This window comes from Camelus ferus, chromosome 7 (genome assembly GCF_009834535.1).
Source record: "Camelus ferus isolate YT-003-E chromosome 7, BCGSAC_Cfer_1.0, whole genome shotgun sequence".
Taxonomy (NCBI): domain Eukaryota; kingdom Metazoa; phylum Chordata; class Mammalia; order Artiodactyla; family Camelidae; genus Camelus; species Camelus ferus.
The window spans coordinates 66614496-66631251 of NC_045702.1; the positions used below are offsets into that span (position 1 = coordinate 66614496).

The 16756-nt window shown below is 37.4% G+C and overlaps 1 protein-coding gene across 1 annotated transcript in view; it reads left to right on the forward strand.

The window, feature by feature from the left end:
• KIAA1324L (KIAA1324 like) overlaps positions 1-16756 on the forward strand; it is a 152336-nt gene that overhangs the window by 91710 nt on the left and 43870 nt on the right. Inside the window, 6 exon segments of the mRNA XM_006192217.3 lie at positions 4993-5188; positions 9413-9560; positions 12081-12167; positions 14431-14536; positions 15568-15720; positions 16340-16428. Of these exon segments, the coding sequence (XP_006192279.2) occupies positions 4993-5188; positions 9413-9560; positions 12081-12167; positions 14431-14536; positions 15568-15720; positions 16340-16428 (779 nt within the window).

Genomic DNA, 16756 nt, shown 5'->3' on the forward strand with positions numbered 1-16756 from the left:
ACCTGCATCTCATGGAACAAGTAAATTGGAAATTCTTCTATTACTGCTTCTGATTGCTGTTTACTCTTTAGAAAACAAGTTTCGCTAATAAATAACTTTGAATATAAATAGCAAAAATGGATGAATTATGAATAAATGTGATTGATAGCCATCATCTTCCAAAGCATGATCTCTGGAGGAAGAAAAAGCAAAACTAAGAGGCCCTTGTGGTGAAAATATTAAAAATAGATGTTCTTTACTGTTAGGCAGAAATCATAGATGATAATCAGTATATAAATGATTCAATTCAGAAACCATCATTTGGTATATTGTACTGGGTGGTCGCATGAGGATGGTAATGCTTTGAATTTTCTTGTCATTTTTTTACCTTCAGAGTGGTTTCCAGTCTCTCATAGGACCATAAGCTGTCCTGTCAGGGAGGAGGGGGTAAGCCATTTGCTGGTTGCTGACAGATAGATGTAAATGCTTTTTTCCATACCTGGTTTTTCACACCTGCATATTTCAATCTTCATAGTAGCAGAAGTAGATGTCAGAAAAGAAGCAAAAAGCTGAGAAAAAGAACACTGAATTTAGCACATGGTCTCTTGATCACAGTTGATTCTCTAAGAATTTGGATTTCTCTCTCTCTTTTTTTTTTTAACCATCACTCTTTTACTGGATGCTTAGGTAGAATATGAAATCCTAGACTGCGTCTACTGTTAAGTAGTGTGTGGACCTTACTCATATAAAGTCTTTCTGCTCTCATATCAGAACTCTGGAGTTGGCTTATCTTTTGTACAGTTACACTAGAATTTCAAGGTTGTTGAAGAAAATTAGTATTTATCTGAGACATGGCTAACTGTTCAAATCAAATCTAGTCAAAGTCACATTCACAACAGTTACAACAGCTATTTACAATAACTATCATCCTGCTTTTGTTGAAATGGTCCAATGTTGTAGTCTAAATAAACTTGAATGAAAAGAGTGTAGTCCTTAAGGTTATAAAAACCCTTTATGATCCAACTAAAGACCAAATGGCAAGAAAGCAGTGTTAAAGTCAAAAGTAGATGCAACTAGGGTAGAAGATAGCAGAAGAGGGAAGGCGGTTCATGATTGGTGCCTGCGAGAAGAGGTCACAGGGCTGCATTGACAATCTCCTGGAGTTTAAAAAAAAAAAAAAAAAAGGATGGGAGGTTGGACTATTTTGGCTTTAAAAAGTAGACCCATAACATCAGGGGAAGAGAGAGAGGTGAGTAATAGAAAACATTTGCTTCTCGTGAGCTGAAGGGCACCTCATGACACAGTTGAATATTATAATACAGACCCTTTGAAAGCAATTAAAATATGTTTCCTCAGTATTTATTTAAAAAAATTCTCCTGGAGTAAATTGTATTTAACAGGAGTTCTTCCCTTCGTTTGACAAGTGGCTCTAGAGCTGGCTTCCAGGATGGGAAAAAAAAATTGAGGAGGAGCAAATGATTAAAATACAAAAAGCTTTAGACTCTTTAGCTCCCCTGTATTATTAAAGGCCTTGTACCCACTTGATTGACTTTGACCATGTAATTATTCTCAAGAGGTATAAAATCATCATTCTAGTGGCAGAATTCTTATTTTCCCAGACCCTTGAATTATATTATTAATAATTGTTGCCAACAGTTATTACATGCTTTGTGCCAGGCACACAGCTAAATGTTTTATATGGAATATCTCATTTATTCCTACAACTCTTGGAGATAGATATTATTACTGTTTTCCTTTTATAGGCAAGGACATTGACCTTCATGGGATTTTGTAGCTTGCTAACATATTTTGTAAATATGTGTGTTTTAACTATAATATGTTAAAAATTTCACAAGAAATCTGAGCATAGGAAATTGTTATTGCTTTATAATGCACATGAATATTGTTTAACAGTTCAAAACAGCAAATGAAGAATGAGGTGAAATATAATAGTGAATTAATTTGAAATTACTTGCCATTTTTTACATTGATTATGATAATTATTGCTTGACTTGAATTTCCTTGGGACATGAGCTTTGGAATCATACACAGCCAAATTTGAATATCAGCTTTGCCACTTGTTAAATGGTAACTTTCTAAGCAGGTTATTTAAATATACAGTGCCTCAGTTTCCTCTTCCAGCAGATGGGCATAATATCTTGCTCCTTCTGTTAAAATACATCATTTCTCATCATTCATGGATTCCATATTTGAAAATGTACCTACCTTAAAAATTTACTTGTAAGTCTGGATCAGTACATGTAATGCTTATTGTCATTTGCAGACATGTACAGAGCAGTAAAAATTTGAGTCACCTGACCACACGGTCCCAACTGAGGTTGAATGAGGTGACGCTCTGCCTTCTTATTTCATTTCTCATACTGTCAGCAGTGTACTTTGCACCGTCTTTTTAATGCCATGATTTTTGCATTTTTGTGCTCTTCATTGGTGATTTTACTGCTTAAAATAGTGCTGAAGTGCTGGCTAGTGATGCAGCAAGAGTGCAAGAGGGCTGTCCTGTGCCTTTTGGAGAAGATTCATATCTGAAATAAGCTTATTTCAAGTATAAGTAGTAGTGCTGTTGGTGAGAAGTTTAATGTTAATGAATCAATAATATCTATTAAATGTTTTTCAACTGAAGCACACATAACCTTGTTTTATGTTCTGATCTGTTGATAAAGGTGCTGTGACCAGAGACTTTGAGGAGCCTAACCCTGTATTTTCCCTGGGAGTAGTGGTTCATTATTCACCAATTTAGTGTTCATGATAACTTTGTATAACTAATGTAAGTAAGAGGAGTTGACTGTGTTATAAGTACTCAGTACAGTCACTTTTAACGTTATCTCTTGGTTTCCCTTCTGACCTTAGACAAGGAAATACCTCTGAAAGAGTTGGGGATATTCTTAATGACTTTAAAGTGCAGTAACACTCTCTTATCAAACACAAACACAGTCATCTCCCGTTTAGATTCTAGGGTCCATTTTAACAACTTACAAAAAATCACTTATTATTTAGTTAAAATTTCAGTTTGGGACATTAAACTGAACTGTCTTCCATGATAACTTCATTTTATCAGAAAGTAAATATTTTATTTAAAATTTTCTTTTTATTTATTTTATTGAAGTATAGTTGATTTGCAGTGTTGTGTTAGTTTCTGGCATACAGCATAGTGATTCAATCATACATAACATGTACTCTTTTCTGTTACAGGTTATTATAAGATATTGAATGTAGTTCTCTGTGCTGTACTGTAGGATCTTGTTTATTTAAGAAAGTAAATGTTTTCAGCTTGGCAGGTGGTACAGTCTCACAACTACTCAACTCTGCCATTGTGGTGTGAAAGCAGCCATAGACAATATATAAATAAATGGTTGTGACTGTGTTTCAATAAAACTTTATTTAATAAAACAGGCAGCTGGCCAGATTTGGCCTGTGAGATCTAGTTTGCTGACCATTGATTTAGTGTAATGTGAGATCCTGGTTTATGACATTGTTTATCAGTTTACTGGAAGACATATAAACTGTAGGAAGTAAAATTAATTTTTTCTGTAACTGAGTTTCTCTCTTGGTAGTGTTGGTAGTGATAATAATAGCGTGTAGTGAGCATTTATTAAATGTTGGCACTGTGCTACCACTTTATTTTGTTTTCTCAATGTAGCCCTGTAAGGCCAGTTCTATGGTCATTATCTTATTTTTCAGGGACAGAAACTGAGGTCCAGAGAAATGAAGTAACTCAGTTGAGGTCACTGCATTAGGAAATTGTCCAACTTAGTCCCAAGATAGTTTTAACTGTATAGCCAGCACGCAATATTTTTTGCCTAACTAACCTTTTCTTATTTTCTGATGTTCTGCTAATTTTGAGATTTTGATTTGAGGGTTAGAAGTTCATTGTACAGCATCTTAAGCTTTTCTGAAGAAAAACATGTTTATTCAGTGAATAAGTAGATGAATGTGGATTTTAGCTCTCATTCTTAAATTGGTTTTTCAAAATTAGCTTGTTTTTATTTCTTGCTAGGTTTCCAGATGCATTCTAAAAGGGCAGTCTACCTAAACGTGAGGCTTTACTGATTCACTTTCTGCTGGGAGATTTGTTTTCCTTCATCGGATAATTTGGGGGTTTTATTTTGTTCTTGTTTCTTTAGTATCCTGATTAAAGGATTAGAAAGCTCTTTGCTATGTTTGAGTCACTAATACTGCCCTGAGCACAGAGCCACACACTTGAGGGACCCAGTCAGGCATTTGCTGAATGAATAATAACTTAGCAGCAGAATTGCTTTCTTTTCTAAAACAGTGTCAGCGGTTCTGCACATTGCCTGGGGCTGTTGTCTCTCATTCCAGTTCTCAGAATTAGCACAGGACTTGACACCGGGAATACGATGGCGGTTGTGGAAATGACCAGGTGGGAGTTGTGAACGATGAAAGCATGGACTCGTGGAGATATTTGTTTAGTATTGCACTTGAAACACTGGCCTCCCGTTATCCCCTTTATGTTTATGTCAGTCACTGGATCAACCCTTCATTTGCACTTAGTATTTGTCAGATACAGCTAGGAATCCCAAAATAATAATCCCTGTTTTCTGGAAGCTCAAGGTCTCACATCAACTGTTTATGTGTATATGTATATATATGTATATGGCAGGGAGGTTTGTTATGAAGAGGGTTGTTTTTGAGTTAGGAACAGGAGTTTTCCAGGTGAGCAGGTAGCTTGGTCAGTCAAACCAACTTTGGTGTTTCTCCAAAGAAAGATCAGGGTGGGGAGAAAGGGGATGAAACATTTTGGGAATAGTCAGAATTTTGTTGTGGTTGGAAGAGAATGGGTCAAGGGAGGAGCCTAGTAAAATAGGTTGGGGCCAGACTGTCAAGTGCGTGTGGTGATAAGGGAGCCTTTGGGAAGCTTTAATTAGGGTGTGACAGGATCAGAGCTTTATGAAAATAATGCTGATGGCAGTGTGAACAGCAGGAAGTTGATGGGGGTGCAATGACTGATGTGTTCTGTGTTCTTCTGCCTTCCAGCCTTCTCCTGTGCTTCTGGGGAGTATCTCGAAATGAAGAACCAGGTGTGCAGTAAGTGTGGTGAAGGCACCTACTCCTTGGGCAGTGGCATTAAATTTGATGAGTGGGATGAACTGCCAGCTGGATTTTCCAACATTGCGACATTCATGGACACTGTGGTTGGCCCTTCTGACAGCAGGCCAGATGGCTGTAACAAGTAAGGATCCAAAGGAGCCTTTGGGTCTTGACTGAATACTTGAGGAGGGTGTCATTGCTCTTTTCCAGAAAGAAGTTGAGGATAGTCTTGGTAGTGATTGGAATTATAGATAAACTAACTTCAAAGAGTTACAGTTTTTGGATAGTCCTTATGAATAATATAGCTGAATCTTCATAAGGTTAAAATAATTGCTCTTAGGATATAATAGATACTGTATGCAAAAATGCAATAAAGCTATTAGAAAAAGAAATCAATTTGCTAATAACATATTTATAACTATATTCAAGCCAGTGGTCTTAATACAAACCATTCTCTAATTATAATGAAAAATTACAATTTTAAAAATTTTCCTCTGAAAGGAAAGACGTAAAACCTTTATTTAGATACTTGATTTTCTTCTGTTGAAGAGAGTGGGTTAAACACCTAAAGTGGGGCGCACCTTTGCTTAATTTATACCTTTTTAATAGGGGGTTACTAGCTTTGCCTCTGATAATACTGGAGGAATGTTAAATTGTTTTGAAAAACTACAGAATGTTTATTTTCGGACTGTTACCCTTCCTGTTTTCTTTTATTGACTCTGTAACATTTCCTCTCATATGGCCATGTTTAGGAGAATTAAACTTTAGGCCTCTGGGTACCTTCTGACAAAGATGGCTTCTCCAAGAACTCACAATTTTTACAATGAGCTAAAGATACTGGGAAATTCTTTAGCTGTGATAACACACGTGTTTGCTCCCTCCCTTTCTTCTTTCCTGACTTCCCTCCATCCCTCTTGCTTCCTGGCTGTCTCTCTCTCACTGCCAAGTGACATTTTTACTTTTCTAATAAGGGTCATTTCATCATATAGGTTGTGACGTTATATAGTATTGACAGGATTATTCCTCTAAACATATAAAAAAATACATGTATATATGTATGTATGTTTGTACATATGTCACACATTGAACAATGTTGAGGGTTAAGGGCTCTGACCTTCCTTGAAGTTGAAAACCTGCTTATAACTTTACAGTTGGCCCTTTGTGTCCACTGTTCCACATCTGGCAGATTCAGCCAACCATGGATCAGGTAGTACTGTAATGTGTGTTTATTTAGTGAAAAAGACTCTGAATACAAGTGGACCTGTGCAGATCAAACCTGTGTAGAATATGTATGTGTGTACATACACATGTATGTGTATACAGGTATCCCTTCCTTTTCCAAAGTTTGCTTTATATCATTACGCTTTTATGAAATACCTATATTATTAGTACCTGTTTTTGCTAACCAAAAGAAATCTGAAGCGGATTTTCGCTTTTCCAAAAATGGCAAAAATCATAAATAGTGATCAGTGTTGGTTTTGCAGCAAGTGGCACCACCAAGCTCCTTCCCAGAACTACAATCAGTGTCTCAGCATCAAGCTTCTGTAACTTGAAACTGTGTCTGTGGGTATCTGGACTTTATCTTGTTTTATTTTGTAAACCCATTAGCAAGATGTGTCCTAAAGTGATTGCTTCTTTGCTTTATGCCATGGCAGCTTACAAAAGGTTTCATGGGAACACTGTACTTTTGCATAATGGGGGAAACCTGTATGTGTATAATTTAATTTAATTTTTTTTTTAAATAAAAGAGTTCCTTAGAGGAAGGTACTAGTAGGATGTTACGAGGCCTCAGATATTTGTTTTGATGGGCAGGAGATAGTGACGTGACTTCTTTTTCTACTTGGAATTATTTACTCATTAAAGAAATTGAACGATAAGTGTAAATTTTTCAATGTATTGTTGTTTAGTATAATGTTCTCAGTGTAAATTTCAGTCTGATACTGGTATGATTATCTCCCTCACTTCTTCCTTCCTTCCTTTTTTCCATCCACCCAATCTTGCATTCTTTTTGCTTCTTTTTAATTGCTTGGGTCATAAAGAAGATGTATGTGAAACTTTATAAGAAATTGACAGACTTTTCAAACTGATTGTGTCATTAGACTCCAGCAGTGCATTTGAATTCTGGTTCTTCTACATATTTACCAACGTCTGTATTATCGTCTTGTTTTATTTTAGTCATTCTAGTGCGCCAATGAAAAATGATAGCTCCTTGTGGTTTTAATTTTCATTTCCCTTCTGTATAAAAATGTTGAGCACTGTTCATATGTTCGTTGTCTATATGTTTGTGTGTGTGTGTGTGTGAAGTATCAAAATGTTTAACCATTTGTTACTTTTTTGGGCCACTTTATTATTGAGCTATAGGAGTTCCTTGTGTATGCTGGGTATGTTCGTATCATGTATATGTTTAATATTTAACATAATACATGCATACACATATGCATGCACATACGCATATATGTGTCTGTAGTACTGCTTTCTGTCTGTAGCTATTGACTTTTCATTTTCTCAATGGTGTCCTTTGATAAAAGTTTAAAATTTGAAAAAGTACAATTTTACCAATGTTTTCTATTATGGTTGGGGTTTTTTTATCTTCAAATATCTTGCAGAGGTCACAACTTTTTCTCAGTTAAGGGTCCTGCTTTCCTGCTTCTTTGCATGTCTAGTAAATTTTTATTGTATCTTGGGTGTCAGGAATGTGAAGATGTAGGGAAATGTGGATTACTTTTTCCTTCATTTAAATGGTTTTGAATGTTGTTCTGGGAGGCGGAGTATTTACTGGAAGAGCGCCTTGCTCTCAGCAGGCCTGGTTTTAAAAAGTTTTTAAGGTGGCTCTGCATTGGTTTCACACGTAGTTCTAGGTCATGGTCTATACTCTAGGGCTGGAGTTTTGTGGTTCTTGTAAATAAAATTGCATTGGAACCCAGCTACACTCATTTACTTATATATTGTCTGTGGCTGCTTTTGAGCTACAGTGGCCTAGTTAAGTATTGCAAGAGATACTAGATGTTCGCAAAGCCAAAATTATTGACTCTCTGGCCCTTTATGAAAAAGTACTGACTTTATGCTGACAACTGCCCTAGGGTGTGACCCTTATTCCTAATGTGTGGCAATTCTGGAGTCTCAGATGAACGTCTGATATGGTTATTACATTTTCTCCTCTCTGGGTGCCCTGGAGCTCCTGTGACGCCCGTAAAAGTGATGTCTCTGATTATGTCTCAGGTTTGTGGTAGCTGTTGCCTGGTAGGCCTGCACACTCCAGCCCCAAGCCCAGGACTTCCAGAGAAACTCTGTATGGGATTCTGGAGCCCCTTTTTTCTCTGATTCTTAGGCCTGTGCATTTCAGTTGCTGCAGCTGCCCCGGAGGCTCTCATACCCGCTCCTCAGCCCAGTGAGACCACTGGGCTCTGCCTGGGTGCTGTCTCCCAGTGCCATAGTCCAGAGAGTATCCTGATGAGTGAGGTCAGGGTCAGCGTGGGCTTCACCCTCTGTGTTTTCCTGCTGTCGAGAGTCTCAATCCTGCACTGCCTATTGTCAGTGCCTGAAAACAGTCATGTCTTTTGTTTAGTTTACTAGATTAGTAAAGAGAAAGGGCACATCCAATGCCAATTAGTGAGTTGTGTTAGGATGTAGAAGTTTCAGCCTATCACTTGAAATTTCTTTTCTGTTAGTGAAAAGAAGAGAATTTGCCAAAATCTCACTCTTACCATCCACATAGAAAGTTAAATTTGTAGAGAAGGATATTGAGTTGTGCTCTCATACAGTTTGGTTAGAAATTTTTTTTGGCCAAAAAGTTAACACATGACTTATTATTGGTTAATCTAAGAATTAGCTTATGGTTAGATTTACAACCCAGATTTTGTTCACTAATGTATTTTCTTAATTTTTCATTTTATTTTTCAGATAAAAATTCTAATCAGGCTTTCACCCCTATGATGCACTGTGAGACTATCTCTATATGTTATTTAGGTTCACTTTTCTAGGACAGTTGCTTCTTTCATTATCAAGGATCCCCTGCATTCCTCTGCCAGGTGTATATTTGTTAATAAAACATTAGATGTTGTGTGAGAGAATAGTTCCATCTAAGACTACTGGAATTAGTGATCACCTATTTATTGATCAAAGTTTTGGTGAAAAATAGCAGTTCCACAGCAAATTGATTGAATAACCTTGTCACAAATTAGGAAGTCATGTGTCAAGAAATGAACCTTTTCCCAATAAGGGCGTTGGTCTTTGAGGTCCCCAAGAGCTTCGAACTTCTCTGCTGTGCTTCGCTGATGGAACCACTATTGAATCTGAGTTACAAAACTTGTGACCAGAAATGTTTTCCATTTCCCGACGCTAATGTGAAATGGTTTTGTTTCCACAGCTCTTCTTGGATTCCCCGTGGAAATTACATAGAGTCAAATCGTGATGACTGCACGGTATCCTTGATCTACGCTGTGCACCTTAAGAAGTCGGGTTATGTCTTCTTTGAGTACCAGTATGTCGACAACAACATCTTCTTTGAGTTCTTTGTAAGGCCTTTTATATTCTAGGATTTACTTTTTAAAGGACTTCCATGTAAAATTTCTCTTCATCGATTGTCCCCATTCCATTGTATTCCTTCTTGGTTTTTTGTGTGTTAACTGGAGCTTTTGATATGAAATGTTTATTTTTATAATATTTTCTGGTTAATATTGTTTCCTTACCTTTGAGCTCTCACCTTGTAGAATAACATTTGGCTTATTTTACTTTTGGATATAAGGAATCAATGAATGAGATAATTCATGTCTCTGGCAAGAGATTAAATAGCATTGCATAATACAGGATAAAAATAATAGTCTAACAGAATGGGCTGTTACCACGAAAATTATTTAACTATTCTATATAAACCATATCTAATCTCACAAATATTTGTTGAGGCAGTGACTCAAATGCTTGAGAAAAAGTCTTCAGATTGACTTCATAAACCAAAAAAAAAAGTGTGTGTGTTGTGCAAGTAACTGGAAAAATATCTTGTAAAACGTTCCTGTGGTCCAGACTTTGGGAATAAATGGGGTAGTAATTCTAGAACAAATTTATATTGCTCTTGATAATGGAAATTTCTAAATCAAAGCTTTGCTAGGAAGAGATACCTTCCATGAAGGTATGAGCCTTAGATTTGAAGTCAAGAGATTCTGGCTCAGGTCCCAACTGTGCAGTTGCAAGTTGAGTGTTACTGGACAAGTACGTTAACTTTCCAGCCCTCAGCATTCCTTTTTGTAAAGTGAATTGTTGGCAGAGCCTCTTAGCTCTAACTTCCTTTGATGAGTTTAAGATGGTAAGCAATATTCAGACAGATTTGCTATTTAAGTTACACTTTGTTTGCAAGACACTTCTCAGAGTGAACCCCTATTCCGTGGGACATTCTTGCAATAGTACTAAACTAAAATAAAGTTAAGAAGCAAGGTAATTGTGTAATTGTTGGAATAAGCATTTAGTTTTATGTTGTCCATTAAGTCCTTTGAGAGTTGTCAGTAAAGATACTCTTAAGGCATGAAGTTTCATTACTTCCTTTCAATGATGCCTTTGTTCTTCTGGTTTTAGACTGAGAAGGGATGTCGAGTTCATATTCCTTCTTTTACTGGCATTTCAGCTTTATAGATTGCAATTTATTGACTCAGGGGGTCAACACCTTATAGTCATCATGCTAATGGTTAATGGAAAGGAAATATCTGAAGACTGAGAGATGCAGTTGTACTTGTGAACATTGCATAATTGAAAGCACTAAAGTATTTAATTTTAGGAGTCTGGAAATTTCATTCAGCTCTCCCTTCCACACTTTATTTTTTTCAAATGATGAAACTGAAACCTGGAGAGACTAAGTAATTGGATCAAGGTTATACCTTTACAAGTTACTTTTGGAGTGAACAACAGAGCTCAGGTCTCCAGAAGGCTAGTAGAATGTCACAATAACACATGATGTCTGATTTCAGCTGAAAAAAAAAAAGCTTTCAGCTTAACCGAACATGAACCACCAATGATAGATTCAGGGTCCATATCTGTTTAAAAATGGCTTAACACTTGCACTAGAATTGTCATTATGTTTATAAATATGACACTTAGATTCAATTAAACCAAATATGTTCAGTAGTTGATAATCGCTGGTATTTGGCTATTAAAAGGATCTATTTTCTAGTTAGAAACTCTTTAGGAAATGATTCTTCTGGAAAAGATTTTAATATTGTTTGTAAAACTGATCAGGAGAATGAATGAAGTGGAAAAATGATTTAGAGAAGAGAGAAGTATTCATTTTGGCAGAAGTATAGGTGATGAGATATTATTTTAACCCTACTCCGTTGCTGACTGTTGTGTGAGACTATGAAAATGGCCCACTTTTTGATGTCTATGTATTCTTTGTAGGCCTGGAAAAGTATGTCCCAACTCCTAGGCATCTTCAAGAATTGTCTGGAAAGCACAAAGTGTTTGGTGCTAAAGGTGTTGGCCATCATCATTTGAATTGGCATGGCATATCATTAACATTTGCCCCCAAATACAAACTGGGGACTTTGACTTTGGCTGTAGCCACTTACTGCATATTTGGATTAAGTCCTGGGGAACTGAAAACAAAGCAGATTTCATTTATTTATTAATTTAAAATTTTACTGCCCTGAATCTCATAAAAATAAACTTTATTTTTTATACTATTGGGCCCGCATGGTGAATGCAAGCTTTTAAATTTTTTAATGACTTTTTCTCCTTTATGTGACTTTTCAGTATTAACTGCCCTCTCCTCCTCTGCCTCCCAGGCTCCTGCTTGCCTGCCTCCCCTACTTCTTAATGGGCTATTCTCTTTGTTACAATAATAAGGATGGTGTACTGAGAACTACTCACTCATGAGCAGTTGTCACTTAGGTCCAGAGGTCTTGGTGTGTTTACTTGTTGAGAATTACTCATGGCCACTGTTTAGTGTGCATTGAAAGAAGCTCTTGCAGCCCTGTCCGGTGCTGAGTAACAAATTTAATTAAAGCCATCATTCAAGGAGCTTTACTGGGGCCCTTGTGTTTAATCTACAGATTCAGAATGATCAGTGCCAGGAGATGGACACCACCGCTGACAAGTGGGTAAAACTCACAGACAATGGAGAATGGGGCTCTCATTCTGTAAGTTTCTATCTGTTCTGCTCTCCCACCAGCTCCATTCTTCTCTTTCCGTTTACCAACCTATTTTTTTAAAGTTTACTTTAAGAAAAAAAGTCAAAATTGTTTATTAATGTAGAAATTTCTAGTTAGGAAGGAAATTGCCCCTGAGTATCATGGACTCAAGCTCTTCCTAGTATTATTTTCCTACTTTCTTTGCCCTTTTCTCCCTCTCCCTGCCCTATCCCCCACACACTCTTAACTTTCCTCCTTTTCAAAGGGGCATTAACAAGAAATAAGTCTACTCAATTATCATACTAAGTGAAGTAAGTCAGACAGAGAAAGACAGATATCATATGATGTCGCTTATGTGTGGAATCTAAAAAAAAAAAAAACCCAAATTTTATTTACAAACCAGAAATAGACTTGTGGACATAGAAAACAAACTGGTTAACAAGGGGGAAGTCAGGGAGGGGTAAACTAGGAGTTTGGGGTTAATAAATACGTATTACTATATGTAAAATAGATAAACAATAAGGACCTACTGTATAGCAAGGGGACTATATTTGATTTCTTGTAATGAGCTGTAATGGAAGAGAATCTGAAAAAATGTATATACATATATAACTGAATTGCTTTGCTTGACACATGAAAGTAACATTGTAAACTGACTACACTTCAAAAAATATAAGAGTTAAAAAAAGTGTGTCCAACAAAAACTAATATACAGAACCTCTGGGTGTGTAAGTTTACTGCTGTGCCCGTCACATGAAAGAGAATCAGTAGCTCTTGGCGTCAGAAGGACCCTTGAGTTCCTTTTGTCCAACTTTCTCTGCAGTCTCCCCACTGAGTGATTTTCAAGCTTGTCTTGTTGAGGACTGTGCTGACTCCATTGTTGAACAGCTCTGCACATCACACAGTTCACTCCTGACTGGAGGCTGCTTTCTATCTCTTTGCCACCCATTGCTCAAAGTTTTGCCCTCTCTGGTTGTATCCCGTAAAGTAACTGCTTTCTTCTCCAAGGACAGTTCCAAATGCCTCGAGGCAGTTATTGGGTAACACAGTCTCTGAATCTGTCATTATCTGAGGCATTGTCCCTTCAGAGTGAGACATGGATTTAAAATCGAAGTCTGGTTTATAGTAGTTGTGTTTCTTTAGGCAGTTGTGTTTCTTTCTCTTGGAGTCTGAGAGTTCATGTGAGAAGCAGGAGCAATCTTGCAGGGTTAAATGAGTTATGTGGGGATGGCCTAGTGTGGTGCCTGCAGTGCAGACTGAACTCTCTCTCAGTAAGTTGCTATCTGTCATTGCCTTTGTGCAGTAGCAGGTACCTCATCCCTGAGGGATTAATATCATGTACCCTTTCAGAGTAATTTTTTTGATCCATATGTTTAGTACCACTTAAGATCCATTCACCCAAGCATTCAGGCTGCTGGGCTTTGAAGGTACAAGTAAACCTTGGCAACAACTATGCTTTTGTCACTTAGAGACCTAATACAAGAGGAAAGTACTTAGCACGTTACTTCTCTGAATCTCTGGCAGGGAAAAGTAGTCGGATATGTTGTGAGTTTTATACTGCCTGAATTTGGCCTGCCAGATACTGCATAGAAGAATAATGGTGGCAAATAAGAAAACAAGCCACCCTTACAGTTAGTTTGCTTGACTGAATAAGCATGGAATTTATCAGAAAAGTAATTTGATTGTTAAAAATAAAAATGTTCTGGTGGCAAAGAAAGCAAATATCAGATGTAGTATCAGTTAAGTTCTGGAGTCATAGAGCTGAATCAGGTTATCCTGTAAGACCAGTACTGTTTTTCCTCTGTTGCTATTGCAGTGTTGCTTATTAAATAGTTTTGAAAGGAAAGAACTCACTCTGTTACTTTTTCATTTTCAGAGCCCAGAGATCTACTTATGAATAGTGGCAGCCAAATAAATATATAATTGGGCTAAATGCCTTTCACTCTCTAAAATGAGTCCCTTTTAAATATAAACCAAGACTTCATGCAAATGATTTGAAAATCATTTTATCTTTTTTGTTCAGGCTTGAAGGAGTTTCTTTTCCTCCTTCAGTACTATGTTTTTTTGGAGGGGTTGGCAAACTAATTTGTTTTAAGAAAATGTGAATTTAAGCAGAGCTTAGGTCTGAATTAACAGTAGGTTTAAATTAATGGGTTCCAAATTAATGATGTTTCATCGTAGTGCATTGAAAAGTGCAAGGGGTTAGCTTTTAGGTGTGGTTGGAAGTGGCAGGGTTTATCTAACCTTGAGTGTCTTGTTCGTCTCTTTACAGGTAATGTTGAAATCAGGCACAAACATCCTGTACTGGAGAACTACGGGCATCCTTATGGGTTCTAAGGCAGTCAAGCCAGTGTTGGTAAAAAATATCACAATTGAAGGTATTTCACAGCAATCAGCTTTAGTGGTCACCTGTCATATTTTAGAGTTAGTTAAAATCTGGATTATATTATTGGTTTCAAGGGCATATGGGACAGAAATTAATATGTTAGGCATCATACAAGTCTAGAGACCCTGGTTTTATTCCTGGCAAGTTCACTGGAGTTTTTTGTTTTTTGTTTTTTCCTCTACCCTAAACTGAATTTTTTAATCTTTGTGAAAAAGTAAACATAATGACAATTGTAGGTATCTTTAAATAAAAGAAAATAATCTTTATTAATAACAGCCTGTTATTCAGTTGAGAAATCTCTGTTGTGCCGGCATAGTGCTTATTCTGGTCACCACTGTATCCATAAAAATAACACTGAAATAAACATCTCGGCCTGGATGTCTCCTACACTGTTAGCCTCTCTGAACAAGCTGGGCCTCTTCTGGCTCAGGAGAGTGGCCAGTAAACCCTGGCATGGTTCATTCTCAATTACGGCTGCTTTTAATTAAAGCAGTGACACTCCTTTATTGAAGTTTGGCTTACGTTTTTATGTTTTGAGTACTTGTTCCTGTGACGTTAATTCGTTAGTCGTAGGGACATCTGCTGGCAAAGGCTGGAATTGTAAACCAGAAGAAAAGTCTGAGCGTTTCCTAGGGTCTTACTTGTGCCTTAGTGAGCAGTGGAGAAAAAGGGAACAGGAAGCCATAGAGATGAGACAATGGTAGCTTATGCACTTGGAGGAACCTTAGAGTTTGTCCCGTTCTGATTAGTGGAGTTACCTTTTGACTGTTGAGTTTATACATTGACTGTATACCTCTGTCAAATCTGAATCTCTTATTGGCTGTACTTACTATGCTTAACTCAATATCTATCCCAATTCCTTGCACACAGTAAATACCTTTTCGGTGTTGAATTAATGGGCTGTAAAGGACCCGGGCTGAGCTTACGGTTAATATTTCCCTCTGACTTCTCACAGAGGGAGAATTTACTGATGTGCTGTTGCCATTGGGTCCTCTCTGCCATGCTCTGTTTCCCATACCACAGGGGTGGCATACACGTCAGAATGCTTTCCATGCAAGCCAGGTACCTTCAGCAACAAACCGGGGTCGTTCATCTGCCAAGTTTGTCCCAGAAACACCTATTCTGAGAAAGGAGCCAAAGAATGCATCAAGTGTGACGAGGACTCTCAGTTTTCAGGTAAGACTCTCAGTATAAACTCCAGTTTATGCTCCTTGTTCTTTTCTGTCTAAATTGATGTTTGTCGAGAGTGTATAGTCATAAGCCAGAAATCACACACAAAATGTGATGAAAACAGTGGGTCAGAAACCAATGCTAAAGTCATTCAGTATTGACTGGATGAAAATAAGACTTCTTATTACCTCTTTCTGTGTGACTTTGCCCTTGTCTGTAATTTTTTCTTTCCCACGCCCCACAGATAACTGTTTGGGAGATGTTTATACTAACCTGAGAAAGTTCATATTGTACTTCTGGTTGACATGTTGGCTTGGAGATGTACTTAGAAACTTTCAGTTTGTTCCAAACTTACAATGTCCAGTGATAATGGAAGAAATTTAATGTTTCTTGGAAAAACTATGATACGCTCCTTATGTATCATGGAAACATTTTTTGCTTTAGGGAAAATAAAAATACAGGCTTTTATTTTCTTGAAGCCTCGCTAGTTCTACCTAAATTCCTTTGGAGAGGTTATTGTTACTTTTCAGTTGTCTGCTTTTAAAAAATTTTTATTTTCACATTGGCCTTTTCTGAGAGTCACCACGTAAATGACTCATTTCTGAAATGCATTTTTCTGTTGCAGAAGAAGGATCCAGTGAGTGCACGGAGCGCCCTCCCTGTACCACTAAAGACTATTTCCAGATCCACACTCCATGTGATGAGGAAGGAAAGGTACAGGCCGTGTTCAGTCAGCTCCACCCCACAGTTACCCAACTCTCTTCCCAATTTGAGCAGGCTCGAATTTGTTGATGAGAGAGTTAATTGAGCTGATTCATAGCACACATGTGCAAGTAGCACAGAGGAAGTTTAAGAATTTCGACTCTGAAGCTTGTCTTCCTGGCTTTGATTTTCACATCTACTGCTTATTAGTGCTGTTGTTACTGGAGAGTAGGTTCTTGTCTCATCACAGGAAGAGTTCAGAGGCGAAACACGGAGGTCAAGAAAGTAAAAATGAGGTTTTATTAAGGGACAGGACACTCTCAGGGGAGAGTGGGCAGAC